The 16,751-nt window shown below is 36.0% G+C and overlaps 1 protein-coding gene across 2 annotated transcripts in view; it reads right to left on the bottom strand.

The window, feature by feature from the left end:
- Nucleotides 1–16,751, bottom strand: part of PRMT3 (protein arginine methyltransferase 3) — a 169,762-nt gene that overhangs the window by 128,703 nt on the left and 24,308 nt on the right. For both annotated transcript variants that reach the window (XM_006865818.1, XM_006865817.1), the window contains 4 exons: nucleotides 15,017–15,176; nucleotides 13,048–13,189; nucleotides 8,282–8,347; nucleotides 3,180–3,301 (listed from right to left, as the gene is read on the bottom strand). In XM_006865818.1, the coding sequence (XP_006865880.1) occupies nucleotides 3,180–3,301; nucleotides 8,282–8,347; nucleotides 13,048–13,189; nucleotides 15,017–15,176 (490 nt within the window). The remainder of the gene's footprint in view (nucleotides 1–3,179; nucleotides 3,302–8,281; nucleotides 8,348–13,047; nucleotides 13,190–15,016; nucleotides 15,177–16,751) is intronic.

Genomic DNA, 16,751 nt, shown 5'->3' with positions numbered 1-16,751 from the left:
AATATATATATATATACACACACACACACACACACACACACACACTTTATTTTTGTAGGAAACCCACCTGTACACCACAAGCATGCTTAATTCCACTGTGGCACTGTAGGATCATCACTGGATGCTAATAGTAAGACTGGCTGTTCAAACACTGCAGCCAGTCCTTGGAAACCCTATACAGGGTCACTATAAGAATAGACTTGATGACACTTAACGACAACAACTCCTTCAGAACTGTCTCAATCAAAATAAATACAGTAATAAATAACAGTACTTGCTGTTGTTATTAAGTGCTATCGAGTCAATTCTGACTCATAATCACACTGTAGATCTTTTCTGAGGACCGGCTGGTGAACTTGAACTAATAACCTTGTGGTTCAAACAGACTTTGCAATCTAGTGCATTAGCCCACAGCACCACACCAGGAGTACTTATATATCCACAAAAAAAGGGCACTGGAAAATAATTTTTCTCTTCAGTACTATCTATTATAAACACTTTCCTTACTATTTTAAATCACTGAAGAATAAATATAACCTTCAGAAACATTTTTCCCTCCTCAGAGGCTTGCACAAACACCGCAGTAGTATATTTTAGAAACAATTAATTTGAATGTAATCATTTGTATAAACATGCTTTTATAAAAATCACTGGGAATCAGGGTTCCTGTGAAATAAAATGAAATTAAACAAAACAGAAAGCCAAAATCAAGTGTCCTAACAATCCTTTTCCTGCTCTTCCATAAAAAAAGAAATAAAAGCACCTATCATCCTACTTCGTAGAACTCAAATATGACAAATGAATGCATGATTGGATGTGGTCTTTTATTAGATTAGCATCTGCAATAAAAATATTTCACCATGATCTTTCATCAATAAAAACCTGAAAGGTCATTTCTTCTCAAACAATGTCATCTTTGGGAAAGTGGTTCGCACACTGTTTGGATGGCAATGCACAAACAAGTCAGGGTACTTTTTATGGAACCCCAGAAATGATGCTGTACTTCACAGTCACATAAATCTGCCATCATCAAGTCAAACCCAACTCACAGCAACCCTATAGGAGTAGAACTACCCCAGTGGTTTACAAAGGCTGCCATCTTCACAGACACAGACGGCCAAATCTTTCTCCTGCAAAGTGGTTGGTGAGTTTGAACTATCAACCTTTCAGCACTTGTCCACTGTGTCACCAGGGTCCATTAATGGTATCAAAAAACTAGGAAAAAACTTTACTAAACTATAGAATTGTACATACACACAAGGGGGCATTAAAACATACATGAAAAACTAACTTAAAAGTTAAAAGAATTTTTCCAATGTTGAAGCCTTCTCCCATATGTGCAAAATACACACATGTATAAAAATCACAACTACAAACATAACTTATGAAAAATCTAAAGAAGTTCAACTGCATTTTTCCATTAACAATAATTTGGCACCTGTTAATAACAACAGTAGCTAATATTTGAATACTTACTACTTGTATGTGCCAGGAAATATGCCAAAGTGATTGAGATGTATATCTTACCTATCTTATCTTTCTAATATGAGGTGGTAGTGTTGTTAAGTACTATCAAGTCAGTTCCGACTAATATTGACCCTGCATAGTGTTTCCGAGGCTGTAAATCTTAACAAGAGCAGAAAGCCTCATCTTTTTCCCACAGAGTGGCTAGTAGATTTGAACTGGTGACCGTAGCAGTCCAGCTCATAACCCACTATGCTACCAGGGGTAGTTGTTACTAACTCCATTTTAGAAGTGATACAACAGAGGTTTCAAAGAGGTTATTGTTAAGTGCCAGAGTCAGTTCCAACTCACAGCGAATCTGTGTAGGGTTTCTGAAGAACAGCTGGAGAATCTGAACTACCAACCTATGGTTAGCAGTCCAGTGCTTATCCTACAGCACCACACAAGGACTCCTCAAAGGGGTTGTTGTTGTTAAGTGCCGTCGAGTTGTTTCCAACTCTTAGCGATCCTGTATAGGGTGTTCAAGGAGCAGCTGGTAGGCTTTAACACAGACTGTGAACCACAGTCCAGTGCTGATCCTACAGCACCACACCAAGTTAGATATAATTTAATCCAAGTTACATGATCTAGTATGAGGTAGAGTGAATACTCAAACCCAAGTCTAACTCCAAACCTCATGCTTTTTTAACTATACCACCAGTTTAAATGTAGCCACAAAAGAACTGAATCCATCTTAAAAGTGGAGCACAAGTGTTCAGGGTAAGAGCTATCTGAGAATCTCTGAGACGTTTCCTACTAACTATCTGCCATGGAAATTACTCCTCAATTCACAATGTAGGTGCATTTGTTAAGCTCACAGGGGGGAAAAAATAGCTCTATAAAATATATTTGAAACAAAGACCTTCCTACTAGGTCAAAAGCGAATCTTAAAATCAATCATCTATAGATTAACCTAACTCACTTAAGTATTCAAAGAAATGAGATACTTTTAGAGACAAAAATTAAGTTTACAGGACACATTAAATCCATTCTGTCTTGTAACTGCTATTTGTTAAAGGAAATATTGGAGTCGTGGTGTGGCATTGTGGGTTAATGCGCTGGATTGCAAAGTTGGTTTAAATCGCAAGGTCGGCTGTTCAAATTCATCGGCCACTCCTTGAAAACCCTATACAGGGTTCACTATGAGTTAGAACTGACTAGACAGCCCTTAACAACAATAACAACAAAGGAAATATTACTGATATAAATATTTACAGAATCCTTTGTCAATAGTACCCTTAATAACCATGGTTTCTAAATGCAGAATTAGCACATTTATATCCATAATTGAAAAGGCAGGAAACTATAAAAAAAGAAATTCTCATCAATGAGTACCATGAAAAGACTGAGCAGCAATTTATAGCTCAAACATGTCTCCACCGTAAATTCTTGTTATTCTGGAACGAATTTTTACCAAAAGACAAATGTCTTTAAGTCTGAATAAGATAGCTATTAAAGACAAGAAAACCCGTTAAATAAACAATTGCCAACTTAATTGTGGTGTGGTGCTGTAGATAAGCATTGGACTGCGAACCACAAGGTCAGCAGTTCAAACCCACCAGTTGCTCCCTGGAAACCCTACACAGGGTGGCTGTTAGTGGGAACCAACTTGACAGCATTTAACAACAATAGTAACTTAAAAAAGAACCTTAGATCAAGCCTTAAAATGTATCTACCTTATGATATCCATTGCCTGGTAAAGTATTTCAGACTGATCAACTCCAAGAACCTTCTTTGCACCAGATTTAGCAGCAAACATAGAGAGAATCCCAGTTCCACAACCAACATCCAAAACGACCTGTTGTAATAAAGAAAAAAAAAGAAAGGATGCTGTTGTCTTAAGGCCTTACATTTTAAATTCTATCAATTTATTATGGTATATCTGGCTCAGTTCCCAGTAATCCAGAAACAAGTTGCCAAGAGAATACAAGCAACATACACACCTTAAGAAAGTACTAAAAACTACAGTGTTTGAAGTCTTTAGCAATCAATGGCCTAAAGCCCTATATACTTGGCCCAAATTACAGAATTCTCTCAGTACCTTCCTACTATACCATAAGTATTCTAAGGGCCAGTCACTGATTTAGGTGATGGGATACAGTAACAAACAAGACCAAATTGCTGTTCAAATAAAACTTACCATCTGGGGGAGACAATGAATAAACAAAAATCATACCAGTGGTGAAGTATTATAAAGAAAAAGAGGGAAGAGGGGACACACCCTTTCAGAATTTTAGGTGTTGCTGTTGTGAAGTGACAGAGTTGGTTCTAACTCATAGTGACCCTGTACAGGGTTTCAAATTAGTGGCTGGTATGTTTGATTACCAACCTTGTAGTTAACAGTTCAGTGCTTATCTAAGAAAATATTACAATAATTAACAGATGACTTAACAACAGAAAGAAAATACTATAAATTTATGAAAGGGATTTTAAAAATCCAAGGAAAATTTTCATTATCTTTAAATTCCATTTTTCCATGAACTTTTCAAAGCCCTCTTGTATATATATTATTAATGCTGGGAGACGAATCAGAAATAATATGTGGCACAAAATAACAAAAAAATATACATATATGTCTATATGGACTTCTGGTATGACACTGTAGGATCAACACTAGACTGCCAACCATAAGGTTGGCAGTTAAAACCCACCAGCTGCTCGTCGGAAACCCTACGCAGGTTCGCTATGAGTCGGAACCAACTCAACAGCACTCAACAACAACAACAACATATACATACATATGCACACATACAGCTACATAAAATAACACTAAGTGATAAGTTCCTACAAACTCTCACTGAAATAAAGAATTTGAGAAATTATAAAATCAAAAATATAAGTTTGCTGTGAAATCGAGAAACTTGATAGTACACTGTTTTGGCAAGGGTTTGGGAATAGCAGCATACTTACACTGTTTGTGAAACATAAATAATCTGGCAATACTTACACTAACCAGGTATGTAAAAGAGAGTCCAATGCTAGGAATTTCTTGCATATATAAAAGGATTTTTATATGCAGCATTTTTTTTTCCTCTAAAACAACCAACCTATGGATAATTTTACACAGGCTAGATGAGCCATCAAGACTACACACTGTGGGATAATGTACTGGACCCCAAAGTCGGTCTGAACTGCAAGTTTGGTGGTTCAAATTCACCAGTCACTCCTCAGAAACCTTATATAGAACCAACTTGATGGCAATGAACAACAAAAATACACAGAATTACACACATTTTTTTTTTAATGCATTCTTGTTTAATCTTCACTTTGCAAATGCAGAAAGAGCTGGAAAGTAACTGGTTCAAGGTCACCAAAACAAAAAACAAAACAAACAAACTTCCACAGCCATCAGGCTGATTTAGACTCACAGCAACCCTAAAGGACAGAGAATTGCTCTTCAGGGGTTCTGAGACTATAAATCTTTCTGAGAGCAGACAGCCTCATCTTTCTTCCATGGAGTGACTGATGGGTTTGAATTGCCAACCGGGCAGTTGGTAGTCCAACGCTTAAATCACTGTGCCACCAGGGCCCAGAGATAACCTAGGTAAACTGTAGAGTTAACTATCAAACATATGTATTTTAATTATCTAAGTGCATGTTAATTATTCATTACATTTTGCTCAAAATTATACATTTAGGCAAATAAACTAAAACTTGACAGAAGACAGGTGGAAATGAGAGCATGAAGTAACATTATTTTATAAAATAAAAAACTTTGACTCACTTGAAAAAAAGTGGATCAACTGTTAACTGTAGATAATAGCCAAAAGTATTAAGAAGGCACCTAACCAGGAATTTCCTTAATGGGATCCACACACAAATTAATTATGAGGGGGTAACAAGAAGATCAAATGTCATTCAAATTTTAGAGAAATCTAAGAAACCATATGACCTCCACAGGAGCTTTGTGAATTGAAAACAATATTAAGGAAGGAAGGAAGGGAAGAAGGAAAAGAAAAAAGGAAGATATTTCAAATTAGAAGTGCCCTTTGGAGGAATCAATGTCCACTGTGAACTAACTATATAATACGACACAGAAGCTAACATTGTAATATGACATTTTCCTATCTAAGGAAGAGGATAATAGCAAACAGAAACGGTAAAATTTATTTCAAATTATTTAAATAAACTCCTTTCTAAAGATTTTATTTAAATGATTTCATGAAAGTATCCTGTCATGGCACACAGAAATCACATAACTCAAAATATAAAACTTAATATGTAAGTAATGGATTACACCCTGATAATTTGGCATTCTATATTAACATAATAGTGATCAAACTATAGTGACATAGGATTAAGCAAACTAGATTAGAAATTTGTTGTTAAGTGCTATTGAGTCAGTTCCAACCCATAGCAACCCCATATAGGGTTCTGAGGAGCAGCTGGTAAAATTGAATTGCCAACCTTGCAGTTAAAAGCGACTTTGCAGTCCAGCACATTACCCCACATCACCACACCAGGACTCCGGACAAGAAATAAAAAACTCCAATTTAAAAAATTCAATTAATTGTATGTGTTTTCTTGTTATTGTTGTGTGCCGTCGAGTCAGTTCCAACTCATAGCAAGTCTGTATAAGGTTTGCAAGGAGTGGCTAGTGAACTTGAACTGCCAACCCTGTGATTCAAACTGACCTTGCAGTCCAGCACATTAACCCACAGTGCCACACCAAGGCTCCAGTTGCATGTTTGGGGGCAGGTCAATAAAATAATTGGTTTAAAGTTTCCTCATACATAAAATGCAGATCAATATTTGCTCTGCTTAGTTATAGATATGCTGTTACTGTTGTGCTACTAAGTCAATTCTGACACATAGCAACCCTGTACAGGTTTTCTAAAGAGCAGCTGGTGAGCTTGAACTGCCAGCCCTGTGGTTAGCAGTTCAGTGCTTATCCTACACATACAGGGTTGCTACAATGTTAAATATTAGAAACAGAAAGCTGTCTGTAGAAGTCTGTGAGACAAGCAATATTTGCTCCACATACATATACTTACAATTACTTAATTTCTTGACAATTAATCCAATGATTACTAATATTTGAGCCTTTTCAGTAATCATATCATAAAGTAATAGGAGAAGAAAGCTCAAAGGAAAACAGTACTGATGCTTTTACAGCTAACAGAAAGAGCAGAATTTTAGGACCAGAGAGATCTAAAAACCATTTCACTTCACAGAGAGATATACTGGCCTGCACCAAATTACATAGCTGGTTCCTGACGAGCCAGGACTAGCGATTCCTAGGCCAGCAAATACTTAGTTTCTGTACAATCTATAGAGTAAAAAATAAAATAAAAATCTGCACATAATCTAACTAGAAATATTAAGCAACATTTTAAATAACAGTAACATAATTTGCTTCACTGAAAACAAAGCAGTGTTTTGAAATAATTTATTAAGTTAATAAACTGTCTCCACACAACTGTAAATGTAGAAGAGATGCAACTCAAAGAGGAAGCAGTTAATCAGTCATCTCAGGAACAGGGGACCCTAGGACCATTGAGAGGGAAGAACATGAGACGAGCGAGGGATCCTGACCAGAAAAGTGGTACCAAGAGATGGTGGCAGAGGCGATGGCATAGAGACAGAGCAGCAGTGGACTACAGCCTATGGGCTGAAATCCAGTAAGTTATCAGGAAACACGTTCTTCAGTAGAAAGAGTGCAAAAATCCCCGAGAAAAAGTTATATAAGTGGCAGGCATGATAATATTTTTGAATAAATAAGAGGAATAATTCCCAATAAGGAGGAATATACAGAAAGCCTGCTTTGAGGTAGCATGCTGATGCAGAGAATCAGAAAAGGATGAACAGAAGAAAGTTAGGTGGTGGTGGTTGTTCAGTGCAATGTTTTTTTTTGTTGTGGTTGGATTGTTCTTTTTTTTGCTAACTTCCCACAAATTATTTTATTTTTCCAGTCACAGTAGTTATTCTTTGTACTTAGCTTATTTTATGCTTTTTATATGATACTGTAGTTGGTTACTAAGAATTCAGTTCTGATTCATCAAGCTCACTTACAATGGAACAAAACACGGCCAGTTCTGTGCCACCTTCACAATCACTGCTAAATGTGAGCCCTTTGCTGCAGCCAGTGATTGCATACCAGCTGCAACAATGGGTTCAAACATTCCGAAATGGATGTCAGAAGAGACTCTAAAACTTGCAATTGAAATAAAATAGCTAAAGTGAAAAGCAAGAAAGAAGAAAAAAGAATGAAAAAAGGTATAAAGGAGGAAAAACACAAATTCAAACACACATACACACAAATATCTTTAAAATAACCTGAAATAGAATTATATCTACTTGTAAAATATAAACTGTCTCAAGAAAGAGTAAATGAGGTTTTTAAAGGAAAGTACATAAAATAAATTCTACCTTATCATATTCTATTTATCAATAATAAAACCATTATTTTTAACTAACTTAAACAAGAATAATAAATAAAACAGTGTGTTTTGGTATAAGGCTTAACTGATACATTTGAAATTCACTGGATTTACTATAAATCTGAACAATGGCTTACACAAAATTGTCTGGAAAGTCAACGTGTAACTAAACTATGTCACTGTAATCAATGAACTTCAATTTAATAAGAGTTTACTGAATGACTGCACCCAGTAGTATTTATCAGTATTCTGCACCACAGAACAGCATTATAAAAGTCTTCCATGAAATAACGCCAGATTACATTAAATCAACCACTATCACAATGGTGACCTAACAGAGGATTACTACTGCCCAAGAACAACACAAAATGTACAATCCCTTCGTCTATTCTACTTACCTTGTCTTTGAAGATATGTGGATTTTGGTATATAAAATTTCGGTAACTTTCTGTTCGCACTCTGTCCTAGGATGAAAAGAGGAAAACTCATGTTCACAAGGTAGCCACAGATATATTCTTTAAAATGAGATTATTTATTTCATATTGCTAATTTTCCACAGATTAGTTTTGCCAGGAAAACCAAGTGTATTGTTTCATTCCTAAAGGAAAACAATAAAGTATAGAAATATCAACAACTCACAAAGGAAACTTTTATTTGAAGACTGTCACCAAGCATTAAATAGGAATTACAGTCTTATGAATGTAACATTCTCCTCCTACACCACTATTTCTGTAAAACATCAACTGGCAATTAAAGATAATACTAGATGACATAATATTTTGTACAATTAACTGGGACCTGAAATCTAGAATTTGATTCCTTATAGCAGAGAGAGATGAAAATAAGGTGTTAGTGTTGGTGCTGGTGGGACAAACTAGATAAATGAAAACACTGCAGCTACGTATGAAAAATGAAGCTAAACCAAGTTATGTTTTCCTAAGAATGTCATTGATCATCACCTATCTGATTTATAGCCCTGTTTTTCCCCCAAGAAATTTTAATAATAGGAAATGATGTTTAAAAGCCTATACACCTAGAAGTAAATCATCTCTGCGCCCTGCAGTCCACATTATGAGATTCCTACACTCTAGCGTCTCACATGGCCTGTGATCAAGACAGACATTCAACATCAACATTGATATGGGATCATGAACAGAATTAATCCCCTTTTAAATTACCTAACTTGAGAAACATACATCAAATTAAACAGTAAGGGGCTCTGCTGCCATGGAAATATTAATATGCCCAAAAATAATTATCTCAGAATGAGAATTCTAGTTTCACATTTCATAATGAGAAAATACTGCCAGTACAACATCAACATGCTATATTCTATCCCCAGAAAATGTTTTCACACCAATATTATTATTTATTTAAGCATATAAAGTTTAATTAAAGAATAAATCATTTTATAAAGAGCAAGTTTTTTTTATGTAACTACTGAATCTCAAAAGGGAAAATACTCATAATTAGTTCCATGATTACTTCTAGTTGTTTTACAGCTATGATTTTACATCAAGTTCATTAAACCATCACCTGAAAGTTATTTCTGAACACTACCCAAAAATATTAGGCCTAAATAAATTCAAACATATGCTCGTTATCTAATTTTAAAACTGACTTTTTCTTGAACGTTCTCTAGTTGGTGTATTTACCCCTTTTCATACTCCTCTGACATTACACCCAGTGATTTTTGCTGAAAAAACAAAACCCAGAAAGGGAGAGCATCCGTCAAGAAAGCAGTCACTCGGAAAGCTCTCACCCACCAATCACGGCTTTGCCACTGCTCCAAGTTCATCAACAGAATCCCAACTGTTCCTAACTCCATGCACAGCTGCTCGGCTGCACTATGATCCCTCACCCCGCCTCTCCCTATAGCCATCTGCATTTTCTTTCATCTGCTCACCTCAGTACAGTGAAATCCGAACTATACCAAACACAGTACCTTGTACACAGAACTGCAATTAAAGAAATGAACTGCTGAAAGAAAAGTCCACTAAACAGATGAAAAAGCAAGCAAATAAAAGACTAGCCCTCTTGCAACCATTTCTAAAGCTGTATTCTACCAAAAGACTAACACTTCTATTAAAAAATAGCATGGCAGTAAACAGAAATACAAAAATGATCATTTCTCTCAACCTCTTAAAACTAAGAAACACACAAAAAAACAACAAACTCAGGGCTTCAATACTAAGAACCAAGATAATACTTTTAATACTAGTAAAAGTGCCATGGAATCCCTTAAAAAAATACTTTTCTTAATATATAATATTTGTTATGAGAATGAAGCCAATATCAACAGAAAAGAAACTTTTCATTTTGTATGTACAAAGAATTCTGTTTAAAATTTATAGTCAGTTGAAGATACAATGAAAGAAATACAGTAAAGAAAATTTTCAAATTTCAAATTACTAAATGGTACTATGATCTATAATAAACGCTCACCAAGGTCAGTAGTATTTTTTTAAACAATGTTTTTATAACAAAAAGAGTGGCTACAATGACTCTTCTTCAAAAAAAGGGAGTAAAAGTAGTGAAAGATTTCAAAAGTTCATGTAATGTCCTTATAACTACCAACCTTACCTATGGAATTCGAGAAAGTTAACTTCATCCGAACTCCAAAAAAATAAGATCCTAAAACTACCTGTATTGCTAAATATAATCAAAACATTATGTCAAAAAAAGTTATTAAAACACCTGAGACTAAGCAATAAAAAATCCAAGCGTACTCCTATAAAAGTAAGGTAATTCTAAGTAAACAAATGTTAAGTGCTGTTGAGCCAGTTGCGACTCACAGCAAACCCATTATATGTAGGGCTTAAGGAACTCTGGTAGCGTAGTGCTTATGAATCGGGCTGCTAACCTCAACATCAGCAGTTCGAAACTGCCAGCTCTTCTGTGGGAGAAAGATGAGGCTTTCTGCTCCTGTAAAGATTTACAGCCTCAGAAACCCTGTGCAGGGTCACTATGAGTTGGAACCGACTCCACGGTACTTAACAATAACAAGGAGTGGGTGGTGGGTTTGAACAGCCAACCTCGCAGTTGGCAGTCCAGTGTTTATCCTACAGTGTGACACAAGGAACTCCAGTATAAAAATAGTTCTTGTAAATATGATTTCTCGATTTTAAATTATTTATAAAGCAGGTAAAATTCCAGCAGTAACAGCACAACCTTAAACAGTTTATGAGTGATAAGAACTGTGTGATAAGAAGCAGAGCTTGATATAAAACATATTTTATATTAATCCTAAGTATATTAAGTACATAACTCAGCAAAATATAAAATGGCTAACCAGTCCTTTTTGTGAGAAAAGAGTTACATCATACAGCAAGTAAGGGACACTAAGGTCTGGAAAGTGATAATAATAAGGATTCTTAAGTAATCCTCTAAAAGGGAAAAGATGGCACTAAAAACTTCAAGGTGAAACCTTTTACATCTAAGCGCATCAAAAGGACGTGAACATCTGTGATCAGGTGTGAACATCCTCTAGTTACAGGCATTCTCCTTTATTCACTACAGTGTCCAGGATGGAGGTATGTAAATGGTAAGTAGTCAAACACTGTACTTTCAACACACATGAGCACTATCCACAGGGAGAGTCTTAGTGACTTTACCTGTCTGAAACAACGCAATTTCCAATCCAACAAGTATTAAAGGTTCACAGCATGTAAACTAAGTGGATGATTTTAAATGGCAAACAAAAAAATAGAGAAAATGACAAACATGGGTTTACATTACCTCCTATAAGGAAAATGTTTTGGATTCAAGTTTAACAAAGAAAAAGTCCATTTCTTTTAAGTAAATTCACTCTGGACTTAAAATACTGCATTACTTATAATAAAACATGTTGTTTATAATGCTAAGCCATGGTTCCAGTACCAACCAAAAGCACAGGCACAACCAACTGTGACATGTCATTAGTAAAGAGATGATATAGCACTGCTTTAAAAGTCCCACATAATTACACTAGGAATCAGCAAACCTCCACTCTGTGAGCCTATAAAACTTAACAAAGTATGGAAAAATTACTAAACACCTTTGGTCATTTTCAGTGAGTAAGCTTTAGGTAAACCTACTCTTAGGACTTCAATGAAATAAGACAGTATTTAAGGGAAAAATTTTTGTTTCAAGAAAAAGTGATGGTGGTACTTAACAGATAATTAAAAATTTCAGCGTTCTTTATGTTCCAACTTATACTTCATTCAACTTATATATTTTCAATTTCACAGCATTAAGTTACATCTTATAATTTTTAAATGTGCATTTCTTTGATAAAATGTGTAAATACCAGGAAGAGCTAGAAGCCTCATTCTATATTTATAAAATTACCATTATAAAAATTAAGACCAAACAGATTTAAATTAGGGGACTTCAAGAAGTCCGTGGAAAATTCCATTATCTATTAATCCCATTTTCCCACAAACTTTTTGAAGCCCTTTGTACCTGATCTGGATTAGGTACATACAATTTAGAACACTTCTATTATATCGATGATTCTAAATCTTAAAAAATTAAGCCATAATGACTATGAAGATTATTTAAAGTTTGTGGTTGCTGTTAAGTGCCATCAAGTCAGTTCCCTGTATAGGATTTCCAAGGAGCGGTTTGTGAGCCTGAACCATCGACCTTGCAACTCAAACCGACCCTGCAGTCTAGCACATTAACCCATAGCACTATACCAGGATTATACCAAATAATTATTATATGCACAAGTAGAAATCAATATTACCACCTAAAACTTTAAGATGAATCATCCCCTTCGTAATTTAGCATGCAAATACATAATCTATTTGTTCCTATTTAATAGTGGGGTGCTATAGGATAAGCACTAGACTGCTAACCACCAGTTCAAACCCACCAGTTACTTCTCAGAAACCCAATATAGAGTCACTATGATTCCTACTGAGAAGGCTAAAATCACCAGCAGTTGGTTTTTCTAATGTTCTCTTTAAATCATTAAAGTGATTTTATAATTATTCATAATGACCATAAATAATATTCACAATGCCACTGATGCTTCTGCAATCTTTTTAATACAAGAAGAGGTATGAAGCATCAAAAAGGTTTAAAAAGCAGTTCTCCTATAGCACTGAATTAAGAAAGGACCTATTTTATTCTATTTTTCCTTCAGTATGAATTTGGCACATATGTGTTTTTTTCTAACCTTTAGCATTTCTTCGTGTATCCCATAATGCCCGTATGAGCTGAAATAAACACCATCCTCATCCTCCTGGAGGTCCGCAATGGCACTAGATGACGAGCAGGTTCTGACATCTGCGTTCATCACAAAATCCTGAGCAAATTGTCTGTAATCAATTTGAAATACACCCTTGAGACAGGTTTACTGGACCATGAAAAAAGGAGAGGCTAGAGGTTGAAGAAGAAGAAGGGGGAGGGAGTGGGGTGTGGAGTGTGATGAGCTTTTTAAATCACATTCTAGCTTAAGCAACCCAAAGCTCCCCCTGCTGGATCATAAGCAGCAGCATACTCAAACCCAGTTTAGGCATTTCTTCTGCAATCCACAAAAACACTGCCAACTGCAGATTATAGCGCTTTACATCTTTCAGCTGAACAAAAGAAACACTTTATCCTTAGTCAGTGTTTATTATTTCTATTTTTCCAAAATATTTTTCTTAGCACCTTAATCAATATAGCATATTTCAACTCTAATTAATATTCTTTAAAACCATATTGTGCCCTGAGAGCATTAAGTGGGCAAAGTATTAACCAAATTGAAAATTATTTACATCTCCACCACCCACCCCAGCTCTAAAACTCAGTTCCCTCTCTTGTCAATACACATTAAGATTCTATAAGCCATGCATGTGGGAGGAGGGCAAAATGGGCAGATAGTAGAGTTGGTGTTGGGTAGTAAGCTACTTAACATAAAAACCTCAGAATCATGTAAGGGGAGCTGTATTACTTTTCCTGTTGGACATTCTAACAAATCTTCAAATAGGATAGAGCATGGGGCTTCAAAATGTTCATGGAAAAATAGAACGAAAAGATACTAGTATTTCCCCATAAACTTTTGAAGCCCCCTTGTATTTGGGCAATAGCAACAAACCTACAAATCCAGCACGTAAGGGAAGCTCAGAGGTGTATTACTGCCTTGCTACTCAAGGCATGGTCTGCTTATTGGCAACACTGGCATCACCTAGGAACCTGGCAGAACTGCAGAATCTCAACCCCTATTCCAGGTCTCCTGAAGAAGAGCCGACCGTTGAATAAGATCTCCAGGAGATATATATCAACATTCACCATCAATATGTTCACTTACTCACTGGAATCAGAGACACATGTATCTTGTTTTTCTGATTAAATACATTCACAGTTACATTCTGATCCTTTCAAAAGCAAAAAATTCAACCGTTTTCCCCCCAAACTTAAGAGATCCCTCAAAAAAACCTATGAGGAAATTTAAAATGGAGAAATCTATTAAAGAAAGGCAATATTCAAGAGCAAAAATACTCAAGAGGATAACACTTATCAGAACAATTACCATTAATACAAAAATAATGGAATATATGAGACTAGGAGTCCTGATGTGGCATTGTGGGATACAGCACTGGACTGCAAGGTTGGATTGAGCCACAAGGTTGGCGGTTCAAACTCACCAGCCTCTCCTCAGAAACCCTAGGCAGGGTCATAACGAGTCAGAACTGACTCGATGGCACTTAACAGCATACAAGTAGGTAAAAGTACAAAATTTTATATTAATCAATTATCTCTATAATACAAAAAAGGGTTATATTATTAACATTAAATATTTAGTATGAAACTAAATTTCAAGTACAAGGAGGCTTCAAACATTCATGGACAAATTCCATTATCTTACAATTCCATTGTTCCATAAGCTTTTTGAAGCCCCCTTGTATGCAAAATGGTTTACCATAGTCTATCTTGCCAATGGAGTCCTCGAGTGGAACAGATAATGTGCTCAGCTGCTAGCTAATCAAAGGTACCTCAGAAGCAAAGGCTATCCACTTCTGAAAAATCGACATAGCTCTACTCTGACACACAGGTGTCACCATGAGTCAGAACTGACTTGAAGGCCACTGGTTTTTATCTTGCCATCAGATGTGTTATTTGGGGGATCTAAACAATATTTTTCGGTAAGATCGATAGATTACTTCATTCTTTGCAGATCCTCCTGCGCTCTAGCTAATGCCGCTTCAGCAGACAGAGCCCTGGCTTCCGTGTGTTTCAATTTCTCAACCAGAGATGCATTTTCATTCAGTCCATTAGGGTATGAGAATGGGACTGACACCGGTTCATAAAGGTCTTCTACATCTGAAGAAATAAACAGACATTATGATCAGGGCGGCGTACAACAATGACGCATGTATACAATGTGAGGATTTAATATAAGACTAAGCACCTGTTTTGTGCCCAGTTGAGAGAAACTTATAAAAGCACTTTTAAATTAAATAAATCTCTAACATTCAAAATATCCTGGCTTTAATTCAAACAGCATGCTGCTAGTGTAAGTTTTTCATTAATCAGATAAATTGATAACATAATTAACTATTGATTATGTTGAACCAAAGCCAGGAAGAAAGGGGAAAAAGATTTTTAAATGAGAGAAAAAAACTATTTTCTACTGCTCAGGTAGCTTCTAAGTCCATGCATTACTTCAAACCTCATATGTAAACCTTTATTCCCATTTTAGGCATGATAAAAATTAAATCCAGAGAAAATAAACGACCAGCTAAGGCTACTCAGAAAGGAGCTCTGGTAGTGTAGTGGTTACAAATCGGGCTGTTAATCTCACGGTCAGCAGTTCAAAACTACCAGCTGTTCCTCGGGAGAAAGATAAGGCTTTCTGCTCCCATAAACATTTACAGCCTCAGAAACCCTATACAGGGTCACTATGAGCCGGAACTGACTCCACGGTACATAACAACAACAACAAGGCTACTCAGCTGTTTAATGATGGGGTCATTACTAAACTCAAAACTCCTTAGCCCATGTTCTCAGCACTACACAAGGCCACGTCTGAGACTCTGCGTCCTTTACCTGTAGAAAAGTGAGTATTATTTTAAGAGCCTCTTAAAGACAATGTTTGGGGTCCTGGTGTGGTACTATAGGATAAGCGCTGGGTTGCTAACTGCAGGCTGGCGGTTCAAACCCACCAACCACTTCTTGGAAACCCTGTACTATGAGTTGCTATTAGTTGGAACCAACTCAATGGCACGCAACAACACAACATCAAAGAAAAAGAATTCTGTTACTTTTTATATTGGACAAGAAGAGTGGAACCTATAAACCAATATTTTATTCATTTAAAATCCATGATTTAAATTCAACTTCACCACATAAATCATTAACATTTGTGGTAGTATTAATAACTCTGCAAATAGAAGTTAATAAATGGTGCTAATGATTTTTACAAAATCCCAATGTTCACATTCAGGTCTAATTAACTTTCAAATCAACCTAAATCAATAAAAACAATGCAAATAATTACATTTTATCCTCCGTATGACATCGACAAAGGGGCTTCAAAAAATTTGTGGAAAGTTGGAATGTAAAGAGAATGAAATTTTTGCATGAGCTTTTTGAAGCTCCCTTGTATGGCAACATTAGTTTTTTCCTTCCTATTCACTTTTTAGGAGCCCTGGTGGCACTGTAGGATAAGTATTAGACTGCTAACTACAAGGTCAGCAGTTCAAACCCAGCAGCCTCTCCACAGGAGAAAGATGAGGCTTTCTACTGCCATAAAGATGTACAGCCTCAGAGACCCTGTGTGGAGTCACTAGGAGTCTGACCAGACTCGATGACAATGGGCTTGGTTTTCGGGTTTTTCAGTTTCTAGCTATGATGCTTCTGAAGATTCTTCTTCAGAGTTGGAACAAAAGAGCTAAA

This window comes from Chrysochloris asiatica, unplaced genomic scaffold, assembly GCF_000296735.1.
Source record: "Chrysochloris asiatica unplaced genomic scaffold, ChrAsi1.0 scaffold00083, whole genome shotgun sequence".
Taxonomy (NCBI): Eukaryota; Metazoa; Chordata; class Mammalia; order Afrosoricida; family Chrysochloridae; genus Chrysochloris; species Chrysochloris asiatica.
This window is presented reverse-complemented; position numbering and strand designations above follow the sequence as displayed.